The sequence below is a fragment of the Sipha flava genome, unplaced genomic scaffold, assembly GCF_003268045.1.
Source record: "Sipha flava isolate LNK unplaced genomic scaffold, YSA_version1 203_pilon_pilon, whole genome shotgun sequence".
Lineage (NCBI taxonomy): Eukaryota > Metazoa > Arthropoda > Insecta > Hemiptera > Aphididae > Sipha > Sipha flava.
The window spans coordinates 483,995-500,907 of NW_020272799.1; the positions used below are offsets into that span (position 1 = coordinate 483,995).

Here is a 16,913-nt window from a genome sequence, read left to right on the forward strand (position 1 = left end):
GTTGGTACCATTTTGGAAGCCATAAGTCAACTGTACAAAAAGTGGGGGGCTGATGTAACGTTACATTAGCACCACCGCGGAAATTTGGTTTTTTGGGGCATTTGGGGAGGTGTACAAATGTTTATACCAGGATTACAAATGTGTACAAATGAAATAACAATCGTTGGTATATTTTTTTTTTTCAAATTTTGAATATGGTGGTGCTAATGTAACGGACCTAAAATTACATTGTATTTATAATGTATTTATATTGTTTTCATAATAATGTATCATAATATATTCAATTTTATGTTACTATTATTTTTGGCCACCTAAATGTTATTCTAACCCACTGTGGACCGGCTAGATCTAACCAGCCTACATGTATCAATAATAAAATAATAATAATTATAAATTATTATTGATATCGGTGTATAGGGCTCATCATGGTCTTCTAAACAGGGGCGTCATTTCACATTTTTTCATGGGATGCAAAACCAATATTGAAAATCTAAAGTAATAGGTACCAGTTGCTCGCATGGTCATCCCATAAATTTTTTTCAACAGCTTTTTTGCGTAAATGTAAATCATTTCATAGAAGTTATACTATAAAAAAAATAACAATAATGTTATTAACAAAAATGGTTTTTATTTTTTTTTAACACAAAATTATATAAATCACCACAGCAAATTGTTCAATAATCAATTAGATCAACGATTTCCAAACTGTGTACCGCGATGCCCTAGAGGCACCACGACCATTTTCTAAGGGCACTACAGTCTACGTACAGTTCATAACAAATAGTTTAAAATGTATAAAATTGTTTTTCCTTATAGTTTTCGTAAAAACTTTATTGCAAATGATGTAATGTTTTCTATTGTATATTCGGATATGCTCATTTTAACCTTATAATAATTTTATATAATAATTATAATTATAATAACAATAATTTTTATTTATTTTTTAAGTTTAAAAATGCATTCATTTATAATTAAGTTAAATTTTAATAAAATTAATAAAATTGGTTAACAATAGGTTTTTTTTTTTCTGTAATGTAGTTCACAGTGGGTAAACCGTGGGTAAATTGGGTCCGAAAAAAAGGCACCGCTGAAAATAAAGTTTGGAACCGCTGAATTATATAATACAACTAATCAAAATTAACTTTATTCGATCATTAGACGTTTCGATGAACTAGTTCATATTGTATTGGTGATCAACAAAATATTGTGACAAATCAAAAAAAAATTACAAAATTATTGTTATTTTTTTTATACTATAATTTTATGAAATGCATTTGCACACCCTTGCATCCCACAAATGACGCCACTGCTCTTAACCGTGGATCCCATACATTTGTTATCTCACAGGTTATACTCGTATAATCAGCTTATCAGTTAGTATCATTATGTTGAACTATTTAATACACAATTGGTACAGTTTAGTATTCAAACACGATATAAGATATTTTCACGACTTTATTTGATTTGAACGTTATTCATGTTAAAAAGGAGTATTTAATTTTAAATTATATTACTTATGTATAAATTAGTTATCGTGTTTAACATACATTTAAGAATATTATTCCAGTACATAACTGTTAACTGATCATAAATATAGTTTGTTAGTTTAAAGTTTTCAACAATAAAAAGTAAGTACTTCATCCAGAAATAATCATTCTAATTTCTTGATATATTTTATTTAGATGCATATTGATATGCAATATGCATATTTACATAATTACACATTAATTGTATATAAATATATAATAGTTATTAAAAGTATTGTTTTGTAATATTGATGTTGTGATAGAATTATATAAATTATTTTAGATATCTTGAAGAAAAATCTGGTGAAGTACTAATCTTAATGTTTACTTTATGATGATTTTCGTTTAATTAGTAAAGTATTAATATTTAACTATTTAAGTAGTCAACGGTTAATTTTTGCATTTAAAAACTATTCTAAGATCAACCAATATACACATATTGAATATTTTATGTAATAATAATTGTAGTTCTAATGTATTTCATATACCTAGTTATTTACTGAAATTATACACACAAAAATATTTCAAAAAAGCTGAAAACAATCAATTTTGTTTTATTTTAAACTGTAAAATAAATAATATTGTTTGAAACAAGTTATATGATACTTAACGTTAGTTAAAATAGTTATGAGTTTAGTTTTTATAAAATATAAATTAAATTGTTTTCTTTTAATAAAATTCAAATTATTAATATTTAAGTAATTTCTCTATTGAAATTATACCAGTAGTTAAATTATTATTTGAATTAAATTAATGTACAATTAAATGCACAATAATATGTTCAACATTTTATTAGTATTGTTTATAAGTATTCCAGCTATGTTGTTTAATATAAAATTATGTATTGTTTCAGTTACTATAATGTTACCAATGAGAACTTTTCGGACGTGTTATTTATGTCATTGTTTCAAAACCTTTATATTCAGAAATATGACCAATGCAGTATCTGAACCAAACCCCATGTCAAAGCAATTATATGACATGGCTAAACAGTTAAATGTAAAGAATGAAGCATTAGTCAAAGTCATGAACAACCATCAAGATAAATTAAAATCTTATAATGAATCGAGATGGTTTGAACTGTTTCAATATTTAAGTCAATATGACTTTAAATCATCTGATCTTCTTGAAATTATTGATTCATATCCTGATATATTAAGTGTAAATAGAAAAGATTTACATAAATGTATGAATGCGTGGACTAACTTTCGATTCGATGATAAAAAATTAAGGCAGTTAATTGTTTTACAGCCTTCTTGTTTGTTGTTAGATGAGAAACAAATTCTATCCAGAATCCCTAAGCTTTTAGCATTTGTTGGAAATAAACAGAATCGATTGTTGGAAATGATATCATATTCACCTAATGTTTTGTTTGACAATTGGAAAGATCTACAATCTAAATTAGATTATTTATTGTTAAACATGGAGCTTGGGCCTACCCAATTTGTGACAACTAGTGTGATGTCCTCAACACTTTTTGAAATAAAATGTAGGCATGATTTTTTAGTGAAACTTGGTTTATATAAAAACCGAGATATAAAGAACAATCCAAACTTATTGACTAATAATCCTGCATTAAAGAAAATTATTGAAACAAATGATAAACAATTTGCTGTTAAAGTTGCTGGAGTTACTGCTGAAGAATATTTTGTCTTTAAAAGATTATTTAAAAAACAACTGGAGAAAGAAGATGATGATGATAATTTTGATGAAAATGAATACTTCATTGATGATTGTTAATTATCGTACAAAAAAAAAAGTAGAATATTTTATTGTTGAGTTGTGTTAATGTGACTTATATAAACCATTCTTAAACTTTTATTTAAAAAAAAAAAAAAAAGTTTAAGATAATACATTAATATAAATATATGATTTTAATATTTTAGTGTTTTAGATTTATTATTATTATGTATAATATGGTTAATTTCATTTTTGCATTGTACAGCCAATTTAAAATTTATTTTATTATTTATTTTTTAACAAAAATGATTATAACAAATTAACTATAGACTGTTTAAATAAATAAAATGTATGATTAAATAACATCTTTAAACTTATATAATAATTATCAGTGTAACTGTCCTTCTGGCTACTGTTAGTACATTTTGTTCTTTATGACACAGTGTCTCATGAAATCCATACTGTTCTGAAACAAGTCTTATAAAAAAAAAGGTAGTTAGCTAAAAAGTATAGAATTACTCACAATCTCACCAATTTACAAAGGAAATTGAAGAAATTGTACAAGTTCTATCCAGTGAACAATTTTCAAAAACGACAGCTTTTTGTCAGTGATTCTGTCCACTTGGGTAAGATTCAAGTCGGAGGAATATCTATGGCTGGCAAGAAAGTAGGGCAGGGAGAGCTAGAGTCCCGAAGCCTGTAACTCCTAGAGGGTCCTTTGCCTCAGCATTTTGTATACAATTATTTTATAATCTCATTTGTAGTACAATTAGATACAAATTTGAATATTTGTATTGTACTTAAGTATGTACAATTAGTATCTTAAGAGCACGTCACACCCGCATATGTTGTCTCCGTCTGACATACGTACATAGCAAATTTGCGTTCAGTGATTCAAATGTAGTGAAGTTAGCTTTAATATTAGAGTAAACTATCTATTATCAACATTTAAGGGAAGAACATTATCTATGTTTTGTTGGTCTGGTTTTTCCAATATTTTAATTTTTAAGCGTGTTATGAGTATGTAAAATATAACATTCAAAAAAACATAATAACTCGCTAAAAAATTAAAATATCGGAAAAACCAGACCAACAAAACACAGATAATGTTCTTCCCTTAAAATATGATTATAGGTCAGTTTACTTTAATATTAAAGCTTACTTCACTACATTTGAATCACTGAACGCAAATTTGCTATGTTGTACGTATGTCAGATGGAGACAACACATGCGGGTGTGACATCCTTTTAAGGATCCGGGAAATATAACATGCTATGGAAGTATAAATTCGCAGTGCAAGTTCCGAGTATACATAATCTTTATGTGTTTATAACAGTTTAAAGGAATGTATCAAGAAAAACAGTTATTTATCATTTAGTTATAATATTTCTAACGTATAATTATTGTCATTTGGTTGGATAATTAAATAATTGTACTCCCAAATATCTAGATTAAATAAATATTTATTTAAATTACATTTTTTTATGAAATATTAAAAATTATAGATATTAATGATCAAACACAACAAAACAATATGGTTATTGAGTTTTTTCACCTCAATCATTAAAGTCAATACCAAATATTTCACTAAATACGAACCAGCGATTTCATAAAAAGTGATTTTACAGTTGAAACTCAATTATTTTACTGCATTAGTTGGCTTTTAGTTAGCGAATAATTGAGGGTTAGGGAATTTTTTTCTGTTTAATACAGATGGTTAAAACATTATTAATTTTAAATACACAAAAAGTTATAATATTAACAATCAAAAATAAAACAGTAAAAACACAATATAGTATCGATATAAATGAATAATAAAAATTACGTTCAATTATAGACGTTATAATAGTTTGATATAATAGAAAATATATTTAATGTAACACTATACGGTTATTATGGTTTGTTTGAAGATGTTGAACAGGTCGAGGTGGAAGTTGACCCAGAATTACGCGGAGATCCTACTTCAGGTCTCCATAATTTTGCTCGCATTACTCCTGCGCTATTAGGACAGTTTTCTTTTGTTCTTGACCATGACAACGAATGAAGTGAATACGGAGTTCCGAAAGCACCTGGAATCATTATAATAACCAGTATTTTAATGTAGCTAGGACGTTTTTATTAAATACTATTAAAAACACATAAAATGCATGTCATTATCAGAGATTATGAATATTATTTAAAACAGATTTATTGGTTTTATCTTACATTGTTTTCTAATAATGAATTGTTTAGAGCAGCGGTTTTTAACCTTTTGTAGATCACGGACTCCTGATGAAAGATTTTTAGAAATTGTGGATCCCCCTTACCAATTCTTTTCGAATAATTTTTGTATTACAAAACATCTCATGTTATTAAAATCATAATTATAATAATTATTTTATATAATAAATTACACTAGTAGGCATAACAAACCATACATATTTATAATTATTTTTAATAAATTTCAATTTAATTGTTTTGTTTTTTTTTTAATATTCTTAAAATTTAATTTTCATTAATTTAATGTGATGGTTGGTGTTATACTTGAAACACAAGTTTTTGAACATGTATATAGATAAAATCTATCTATTATATATAAAAAAAAAAAATATATGAAAAAAAGAATAAATAATAATCCAACATTATTAATAATAATGCACTTATGTCATGTATTGACGTATGTAATGTGTTAGGGCTGCCTCGAACCACAGGTTAAGAGTCTAAACTTTAGACTATACTTCGCGATTTTTTATAACTTTTTAACAAAATTAAAAGTTTTAAACATTTATTTATACAATTTATTATAAAAGATATCAGATTGAATGAAAAAATATTGAAACTACTGAAAAATAAAAAAATAGTAACTAGTTATTATAAATACATATTATTAAATTGTATTTTTCAAATCAATTATTGACATTAATTTATGTAATTAATTAGCCAAAGTATGAAATATAATACATATATACAAATGTTGATGAAAATTAAATAAAAGTAAATCCTATTATCAGTGGCGGTTTTAGTCACCACGAGGCCCTGTGCGGCACGTTATTTGCGGGGCCCCTACTGCCGTATTGGGGGTATTCATTTTTTTTTAATTAGGTGCAAAATAATGCATTTTTAATCTCCTTAGAGCAGATTTTCATCATCACCGCTGTTTAACGACTGTAGATTACATGTACAACCTATAATGCATTAAAGTTTTTTTTTTATTCAAAGAGTGGTTTGTTTTTCGTGTATATAATTAATTAATTTAAATAAAATACCAGTTATGATGTTAGAACAATCTATAAATAAAACAAAAAGTTAAATAGATTAAGAATAAAATATAATATCTGCATAAGGTACAGTATGAATCTGTATTTACATTCCAGTTATGCTTTCAAAAATAAACTCTTCTACTCAGTGCCGGATTAAGGGTCAATGCCGCTTTGGATCAAATAATATTTGCCCCTTTCATCCTTAAAGAAATAAAGTTTAAGTGAAACCAAAAAAAAAAAAAAAAATTCCTGGTTTCTATGTATAAATTAAAAATATAAAATACTATTATAAAATATAGGTACCTAATATAATAATTAATCTACTTAAACTAAAAAGTATAAATAAGTATATATGTTAAATATATAATATGTTATATATGTTAATATCACAGAATAATTTTGCAAAGAATTTTTTTAAACTAATGGAAAATACTGACAAAATACAATTATAAGATATATATACACGGATTTCGCCCCAAGCGTTCTAGTACAACTTGTAATCTAGTATTTGTTAACTATGTATTTGAAATGTTCACAAGTGGTAATCAAGTAGATGTCATCTATACTGACTTCCGTAAAGCTTTCGACAGGGTAGATCACTAGACTCTATTGAAAATTTTAATGGATAGTGGTTTTGGAGAACCTTTATTGTCATGGTTTGGCTCATATTTAAAAAATCGTAAGAAATACGTAAAAGTGTTTGGTTATAAATCCGCCATTTGTAACATACCATCTGGTGTCCCTCAAGGAGGACATCTTTCTCTCTTACTTTTCTCCCTATTCATAAATATTACCAAAAGTGTTATTCGAAATAGTAAATTTTTATTATTTGCAGACGACCTGAAGTTATTTTTAAAAATTCGCTGTGAAAGTGACTGTCAACTGCTTCAAAATGATTTGTATGCATTAAGTGATTGGGCTGATAATTTGGATTTACAATTTAATATTCACAAATGTCACTCTATATCCTTCCACAGAACTCATCATCCTATTATGTATAATTACTTACTAAAAGAAGTATCCCTTAATGTTGTTAGTACAGCAAATGACCTCGGTATCACATTTGATCGGTAACTTAACTTCCATGATCATATTGAAAAATCCTCTTGTAAGGCACTTAAAACACTTGGTTTCGTTAAGAGAGTCTCCAATGAATTCAACTTGTTAGTCCCGTTAAAATCATTGTACTGTGCTCTTGTACTACCTATTCTAGAATATGTGGTGGTTATTTGGGACCCTAATACCGTAATTGCTAAAAACCAAGTAGAGGTAGTCCAACAAAAATTCTTATATTTTGCTGTTAGGGTACTCCATATTACTCACCAACCATACGACTATGAGCCAGTATTAACTAAACTTGGGTTAACAACACTTGCTGATAGGCGTATTTCTGCTAGTCAAGACTTTTTGAGAAGGCTTATGGATGGATCTATCGATTGTCCTGATTTATTATGTGAAATTAATTTCAAAGTCCCTAACTTCCTTTCTCGATCACATTATCCTTTCTTCATCCCCATCTGCACCACTAATTATTCATTTAACAGACCTATTTTCAAAATTATACGCATTGCAAACGAGAATATCCCCACTTTCACTTTTGTATAACTTATTAAATTATAATTAAATCTGTATGTATGTGTCTTTAAAAATTGTACTTTGGGTCACGGCCTGTTTTGTAAAATAAAATAAAATAAAAATAAAAAAATAATATTTATAAATTGGTTCAAAATATACAGATAATAATTAGTGTAATAATTACTTTAATATTAAAAAAATTATTTAATTGAATTAAAAAATGTATTATTTAAAATTATTTTAATATTAACATCAATTAAAAAAAAAAAAACTATAACCGTTTAACTATGTATGTATTATATAATATTATTTTTTTTATAATATTATTTATTTTTCTTTAATTATATTTTTTTATGGATTTAATAGTTATAAGTGGTTATGTTATTTCTTCTCAAACAAATTAGATTCTACGCATAAAATTGATAAATTGAACATTTCTTCTTGTATTAATGACGATCTTAAATAATTTTTTTGAGGCTATTTTATTTATGCCGCCCTGGAGCAAATGCTCCTTTTGCACCTAGGTTAATCCGGCCCTGCTTCTACTTTTTTTTTGACTGAAGTCTTCAATCAAATACTCAAAAGATGTAACAAAAGCATTATCACCTTATAATACAAATAAAAATTACCATTTTCTTTATTTTCTTATCAATAAAAAATGTTTGGTTTAAGAATTATTTAGAAAATTATAACTAAGTGTTCTCAAGAAGTACAAATTCATTATAAAAATATTTTAAATTCTGAGTGGAGCGAAGTATCTTATGGTTTTACAATTATGTTAATTATTTTTGTTTCCTCGGTAAACAATTTACTACGCACTATCGGCGTAATGTTTAATCGCTATAGCATATCCAAGATTAAGACTACTTCATGGTAAAATTTAATTTGAAGTATTTGACAATAATAAACGGTGTTCGGGTTCATACTTGTAAATTTTACTCCGGGGCCCCGATTTTTCATAGTAAATCGTGAATTAACAACAGATTTTTGCTCGACTTTTTGTTAAATGCTATAAGTAATATAAATATAAGTAATAAAATATTTATAATTTATCATCATAATAAATAGAATAATATTAAAGAATTGCTAATGTTTTTTAATTTTAAATAATTTTTCATAAAAACTATAGGGGTATGTGTATAATAAAATAACTAAAAACAAATAACTATTTAACACATGTGCTCCATATACAGAAGTTTTAATTAAGGATCGATTATAAGTTTAAATACAATTCTAAAAAGTGAACCACTCAGATTGTCCACCCACCAACCGGCGAACCGTAAGCGATCATCGTCGCTGAAATGTTTTTGAATCGCATAACGATTAAACACCAGCTGTCTCACGCTCAAGTGAATGGACTAGTCTCATCATCGTGGCCAATGACGACTCCAGATTTGCACCTGGAGGGGACGATGCATACTACAGAAATGATCCTGTGAAGTATGATCTTAATCATTGGATTATAGTTTACTTGTATTTGTATTACAATTGTTCTCTTCGCCTACGGTTTTTGAAACATCAATGTACACGTTAGACGTTCTACTCTGAAAGTTATTCGCATTTATCGCTGATTAATATGTTTTTAATGTAAAACTGTTTAATGATCATATGTAATTATTATAAATATGTTGGTTTTAAGGTAAAAAAATCAATTTAATCTTTGCCATGTAAAAAATGTTCATTTACAGCGCCATCTATTGACTCGTTTGTTAACCGAATTGCTTCAACTTTTTCAATTTACTAACTATTAACTTTTTATTTAGTTATAACATTTCTGAGCCACTGCAAAATACAAATTTTTTGTAAATATTTAAAATTGATTTACCATAATTTATCAAAATATATTTACTATTTTTTTAACTATAATTTTGTTATAATTAATTTATAAATATTAGTTTCATAGTACTCTTATTGTGTTTTAACATTTTGTTCATAAATATTTTTTTTCAATAACCTATTCATGATGCCTTAAATTGTACATCAGTGAAGAAGGTAAATTTTGTTATAATGATTTGGAATAAATTTACATTTAATTAAATACTATTGTGTTTGTGTATATTTGAAATTATTAAATTTCAAATTATTTCTTCATTTAGGTATAACCATTTATTATTTAAAAGAAAATAATTTTCAACAACTAATGTTCATTATTGCAAAATTTATTTCTTTAGGTTTTAACCTTTTTATCTACTTTAACTTTATTTAAATTTAAACCATAAATACAATCAAGTCGTACATTTTTAAATTTTTGTTTGCAAGTTATGATTCTTGTTGGTATTTTGTGCGAGTTATTACTTGTTTATAATATTATAATATCATGAAAATAATCATGACCATACGCATAATATATTATGACGTGTAATCTAATCACAGTTTTATTTATTTTCGCAAAGTAATGAAATGCGTTTAAATTAATAAATGCTTAAAATAATTGTATTAGTCCATACCTCTGACGATGAATTTTTTCACAGGTTGTTCTTTGACTTGAGCCGGTGGCCTGTGAAGTCGACCGGCAATCGTTGTAAGTTTGGCCACATTCAACGATGTGACACCATTCCCGGTCGGTCCCGTGCCTCTAGTCAACTCTGACAGGAAGTTTATGTACCCAATGGCCAGCTTCAGTGTATCTACTTTGGATAAACGTTTCTCGTACGGTAAAGTAGGTATGTGCGCCCGAAGTCCTTCGAATGCTTCGTTAATGCTCTGCATGCGACGTCTCTCACGCAGGTTTGCTGCTTGCCGCTGCTGAGTCTTTTGCCTGTGACATCGCGAACTTTTCTTACGACCCGAACCATCTGAAAAATTTACCATCACGCTCATAAACTTATTTTTTTTGATTTTAACGTAACAATAAATAATTGTAAAAACCAAATCAATAGGGTCGAAATGCAATAAACACAATATGTTGTGGCTATGTATTTGTTTAATTTAATTTTTACATTAAAACAACGCGTAATAAAGTTAATTTTAATCAAAGTAATCCATTATTATGGCTGTTAACTGAAAATTAGTATCAATTTTAGATTATGAGTGAAAAAAGGAATACCTTGGTTTTACCATGATGTGTGTGTTTTTTATGGTAAAAAAAAATAAAATGGTTACTAGAAATTCGCAAAAACAGTGCATCCGAATTGAATGACAAAAAAATAAATATAAATTGGAACGTCCAAATTGCATGCCACTTCGTAGAGGGGTCAGTCTGAATTGCATGCCGTGTAATCCCAAGTTTATTTATCATGCACTTATATATACAACTTAAAGTTTATTTTTGACTTTTCTAATTTTTAAAAAAAAAAAAAATGGATGAATAGAAACTGATTAGTATAAATTAGTATATATGTTAATATACAAATTCATTGTTGCATTTAAACTTTATTATACGTATATGTACAATGACCAACAACGTATACTTTGATTTACATTTCTTTTTTTTTTTTGTTAATTACACCGGAAAATCTTGTTCAAGGAACAATCAGGTGAAGGACCAAAAATCGCCCTCGGTGGTCCATTCACATTTAGCGTACTTATCTAATCCAACTAGATTTAAACGAATCAATGGGTTGATTTCATGTGCAGATTATTAAATCGAAAAACGATGATTTAAGGGACAGCTTGGAAAAGACGAAATCGACATCAAGACAACCTTACGATTCTTAAAGGCATTTGTATATTTTAAACTTGTATTATTAACATGACTCTAGAGCGATTCATTTCGATCGCTCGGCGCGCTCATTAGACCAATAAGAGTATGTATAGCGGAACGCAGTATCAATAATATTATGTACGTGGCTTACCGCAATTGCCAGAATCGCAGTCGCTATTCAGCGAGCTGGTCCCGTCGGACTCGGAACCGGACGAGTACTCGTACAGGAAATAGTCCCTGGCGTACGGCGGCGCGTGATGATAATGGTGAGCCGCGTTGTGGTGATGGTGCAATTGATAGTGGTGGTGATGGTGGTCCATGGTTATGAATCACACGGCCGGTGCACGAGAGCAGATATCGCGGAGTACGTGTCAGTTCGTACCCGACATGTAACCGGCGAAGGCCACGTAGAGGTGGTGTCTGCGACAGAGTCGCACTGTGATGGACAAGCGTATGCTTTGCAATAGTTGGTAAGCATACACGGTTAACTTAGTGATGAGCAGCTGCAGTTACGTTGGTTGATGGACTACGGCCACCGGAACACTGATGCGGCCGGACCCTGGAGCGAGTGAAAACACTCGCACACACGCACACATACCATAAGCGCTTGCGCATATGCTTCTGGTAGCAGAGACGAACAGTGTTCGCACGCCTCCGAAGGGACGGCGCCGCAAGACCACGCCTCGTCGTGCCATCCCTGCTACAGATCGCGTTCGTATACCGGTGTGCTCGCGTGCCCTGCGCAAGTTCGAGAACCAGGGCCGGCGCTAACTAGATCTTGCGAGGTTTTTGAGAATTGTAGACAGAACACATGCGATAATAACGACAGGAAAGCCAGACTTCAATCGATTCTGCCCATCATATTTAATGTAATTTTTTTCAGAGAAATTAATAATGATTATTTAAAAAAAAAATATTATTTAAATAATCACCATACGGTTCAATAATTTTGTGTTCAAATTATGTAGTAAAAATCAATAACCTGGATAATAATTTTTTATATAAATATTTTCATCATTATTCAACTAGATAAAAATATTATAATGTTTTAATAAAAATATTAATTCAGGTGTGAAAATACTAAAAACAAATTGTGGGTGGTAAGTATTCATCCTAATAAAACTTTGAACCGCAACAATTTCCAAATTGAAAATTTGAAACAGATTAACCAAAAAAATAAATCGTTTAACTGTTGAATAATTTCAACCAAATTTCAATTATATATTTATAAAACACACAGCTTAGATTTGTAAATTATTTACAATATTTTATTAATATATAGTATAGACCTTTTAAACCTAGTAAACCTTTTTAACAGTATAAGGTACTCATACATTAGGTAAATCACTATTCATTAGTCGCCGCGATAATAAGACACTACGAGGTTATTGTGTTTAATAAATAAATCCATCAATGAAAGAGATGAAAATAATCTAATTAATACTAATTTATGACAATATTTGTATTGATATTATACTTAACCATATAAGCTTTCCTTTCTTTCAACACTCATACATTAGTTATAACTAGGGCAGAGGACTTGTAACATTTTCATACTTGTTTTGAAAAATCAAAAAAATAGCAGAATATGATACAAATATGTTTCATGCTTTCACAAAGCAAGCCTTGAAATTTTATTTTGCATATAAATGTATATTTCAAATAATGTATCATTTCATCAATACTTCTCTGATAATGTTCTAATTTCATTTAATATACAACCAAAATATTGTCGAATTAGAAATAATTTAAAATATTATTCATATAGTATGGTTGTTGATTGTTCGTAGACTCACCTTTTTCCTAGTAATATGTTTCTAGGATCGGCGGTTAAATTTATTTATAAACAGTGAACACGTAGCTTACATCATACATTTTCCGATAGGACGTTAACAATACCAAACAATTTTATTGTACTAATTTTTTTTAGTGTTCGAAAATAATTTAATATTATAGTCCTTTAAGTTCTGCAATCTTCCCATGTGCGTTTTATTGGTAAATCGTGTAAACTTTTCTTCTTTGTGTATTGTTTTAATATTAAAATGTCTAAAGATAAACAGTATCTTAACAGTTGGTTAAAGATTTATTTATCAGAATTGGTGTCAATGTGTTTTTGACAGACGATTAAGTCCTATACTGCAGGTATTGTGATGTTAAAGTAGGATGTGAAAAACGATTTAATTTTAGGCAATATTTAAATGATTTATATATTTTGTAAATAAATTGCTTAAAAAAAAAAAAAAAAAATATAGCAAATTTTTAGTGCATATTATATGGTTTTTAAGTGAATAATTGCTTGCATATTTAATGTTTTTTTTTACCTACAAGTCCTCTGCTCTATATACTATGAAATAAATTATTGGATCTTTCATAAACTTTGTTTCGTAGAATGTTTTTTTTTTTTTAATATGAAGAAATTTAAAGTCCAACAGTTATTATTATAAAAAAAACTAGAGAAAGAAAATACGAATTGAATGTTATATTTTTCAAAAAAATTGGAAAAATATTAATATTTATAGAGATGTTTCCATCGATGAAACATGCTGGACCACCTTGTACTCGTATATATAAGGAATAATATGTATATTAGTTATTTATAATTGTATTAAAAATCTTAAGTATAATTGCATAGATCGCTGATCTTATGTTTGCATATTAAAAAAAATTGTATAAATTTGTTAAATTTTGTATTAAGATTGTATAAATTTATAGAAATAGTGAGGAGGTTTACAAACACAACATAGAAAGCAAAAAAATCTAATACAATTTTTTAAGATTGTGTTTTTGTTATCAATTATGGATAAGAAATTAGCAGAGTATAATTGAAATTAAAATGGACTATATATAATCAATATATTGATTAACATTATGTTTTCAATGAAGATATGACTCAGAAATGTTGAAAGATACATATTAAAAATCTTAACTTTACAGAAGCTTTATTTCTAATAAAATAATATCTATCTTATATGATCACTGAAGGAAATTTTGGAATGAAATTTTACTCTAGAATTACATCGGTATTCTTTTCAATGAAAATTGAATAGTAGAACATTTATTTAAATTTAAATACATAGCATTTTTTTTGACAATATTTATGAATATTATTTAAATCAATTTGTAATTTTACAACATAGTTTGTGCAACTATAATATATCTTAATACATTTTTTGCATCATTGGATAATAACATAGTAACAATTATAAATTCAAATATGTAAGATACCGACTAAACAATGTAAGAGATAAATTATCTCCTTGAAGAAAATCATAAGGTTAGGTTACTTATTGATTTGTATAAAAAAATATTTTTAATTTTTAACTATTTGTATACCACACGATAAAAAAGGGTGAAATTAATAATGTATAAATTTGTAAATATAATATAATGAAATATAAATAAAATGATGTTTAACAATTTTATATTTGTAAAATATAAGAACTTCACTCACCAGAGTGACGTGTTTACTATAAAATCAAACTCTCTACCATATATCTAATGCCATACTATACAATTTGTGTGCTCACAAACAGGTGCTATCTTTCCCAGAGGGGTAACCGAGGACAAATCAATGATTTGCTTGCCGTTCTCAAACGTCACGTTACGTTACATTTTAAGAAACACTGTTCATAAATACACATTTTGTAATGTTTTTAATAATGTTTAGAACTAAGACAAATAATAATTTAGAAATTCGAAAAAAAATTTTAGATGGTTGCTTAAAAATTGTTTAATTAAATTATGGAATAAATAATTTTTTAAATGTTTTGGTACTTTTATACGAACATTTGTTAAATATTTTAGATTAAATCCGACTACGTTGAAATAGATATAATACATAGATAAATGTCCGGTTTTCTAATTATGAAATCTTATAAAATCATAACTTCTGATTAAAATAAGTAAATCATACAATACAAAAATTAATATAATTTTTGATTCTTTATTTATTTAGTTTTTATGACAATTTTAAAATAAATCCACAAGACTACATTAAGCATATGAATAATATTTGGTTTTATGACACTTATAGAATCAGTAAATATGAAGTTTAAACGACTATTTGTAATAATTTTTATATAAAATAAATAATTTATTCATTTATAACAATAATCTTCTCAAACTCTAATATTTATGGAAATAATCAACTATGTCGTCATATTTCAAATATTAATAAAAGAAAATTAGCTCGGCCAAAACTTCCAACATTAACATTATTATTTATTTTATTTTGTTTTTCCTAGTGCTTGAACATAATTTAATGAAAAAATTTAAAAACTAAATTTATAGAATAAATTTCAGGCTTGAAAATACTTTTAATTTACCTTTTAATTACAATTTGATTATAGAAAATTGTTTTGAAAATATCATTGTCAAACTAATATACTTGTATTTCCTGATTTGCTCATAATCTAAAATATGTATTTTATTACTTAACGGTTAGAAAGTAAATGATTTATTAATTATTCCTAATAGCAATAATAAATAGGTTTAAATATAATTATATTAAAGGAATAATAAATATCTACTTCCTTATACATGTATAAGGAATGTATAATAAATGAATATGCATGTGTATTTAAATAAGAAAAATATTATTATTAGTACATTTATAATAAAGTTTGAAGTTATATTAACAAGTAATACACTTAGTTATAGTTGCTAAAATCAGTTTCAATAAGCTTATTACTCTTTCTATTAAAACAATTAGAGATAAATTATTAAAGTTATTTTTGTTAATCTTAATAATTAAGAAAATAATAAATTACAAATAAAAAATGGTATATATAGTTACCAGAAGTAGTTATATATAATAGCCAGTATGTATCTTTATTCGTTACTATAGCTATAGTTGAGATTACACATATCTTTTAATAGTTGTTTATCAAATATAAGAAAATATACTATATTATACATACTTCTGCTAGATTAGTTATTAATTTTAAATTAATTAATTTGATTATAATTTTACTATTTAATTTATAATTACTATAAATGTATAGAGAGAATAATAACAATGATTTAGAACTTTATACACAATTATAAAAACTATGAAAATGTAATAAGCAATATCGAATAAAATTGAATATTATAACTACAATTATTCTTAAATAGTACTTAATACTTGCATTATTTTCAAATTTTTGTAATAAAGTATATTTTATAAAAAAAATATAATACTTGGTTGATGTGAATGTTTATTGTTATTTTTAAATTATGAACTCGATGAGTAGGTTACGAATTACTAAA

General features: G+C 26.9%; 2 protein-coding genes and 1 non-coding gene across 3 annotated transcripts; 1 reads left to right on the forward strand and 2 right to left on the reverse strand.

Annotated features, from left to right (window-relative positions):
- The first annotated feature begins 1,415 nt into the window (after nt 1-1,415).
- LOC112682421 (transcription termination factor 4, mitochondrial) lies at nt 1,416-3,350 on the forward strand. The gene is made up of 2 exons (XM_025553021.1): nt 1,416-1,628; nt 2,380-3,350. The coding sequence occupies exon 2, from the start codon at nt 2,388-2,390 to the stop codon at nt 3,264-3,266; it is 879 nt and encodes a 292-aa protein (XP_025408806.1). The 5' UTR covers nt 1,416-1,628; nt 2,380-2,387; the 3' UTR covers nt 3,267-3,350.
- Nucleotides 3,351-4,651: 1,301 nt separating this feature from the next.
- On the reverse strand, nt 4,652-12,276 carry LOC112682418 (pancreas transcription factor 1 subunit alpha-like). The gene is made up of 3 exons (XM_025553018.1): nt 11,815-12,276; nt 10,468-10,815; nt 4,652-5,275 (listed from the first exon to the last, which is right to left on the reverse strand). Exons 1-3 carry the CDS (start codon nt 11,981-11,983, stop codon nt 5,100-5,102), a joined length of 693 nt encoding a protein of 230 aa, XP_025408803.1. The 5' UTR covers nt 11,984-12,276; the 3' UTR covers nt 4,652-5,099.
- LOC112682457 lies at nt 9,265-9,470 on the reverse strand. The gene has a single exon (XR_003148518.1). It is a non-coding gene; the product is annotated as a small nucleolar RNA U3 (small nucleolar RNA).
- Nucleotides 12,277-16,913: the final 4,637 nt, after the last annotated feature.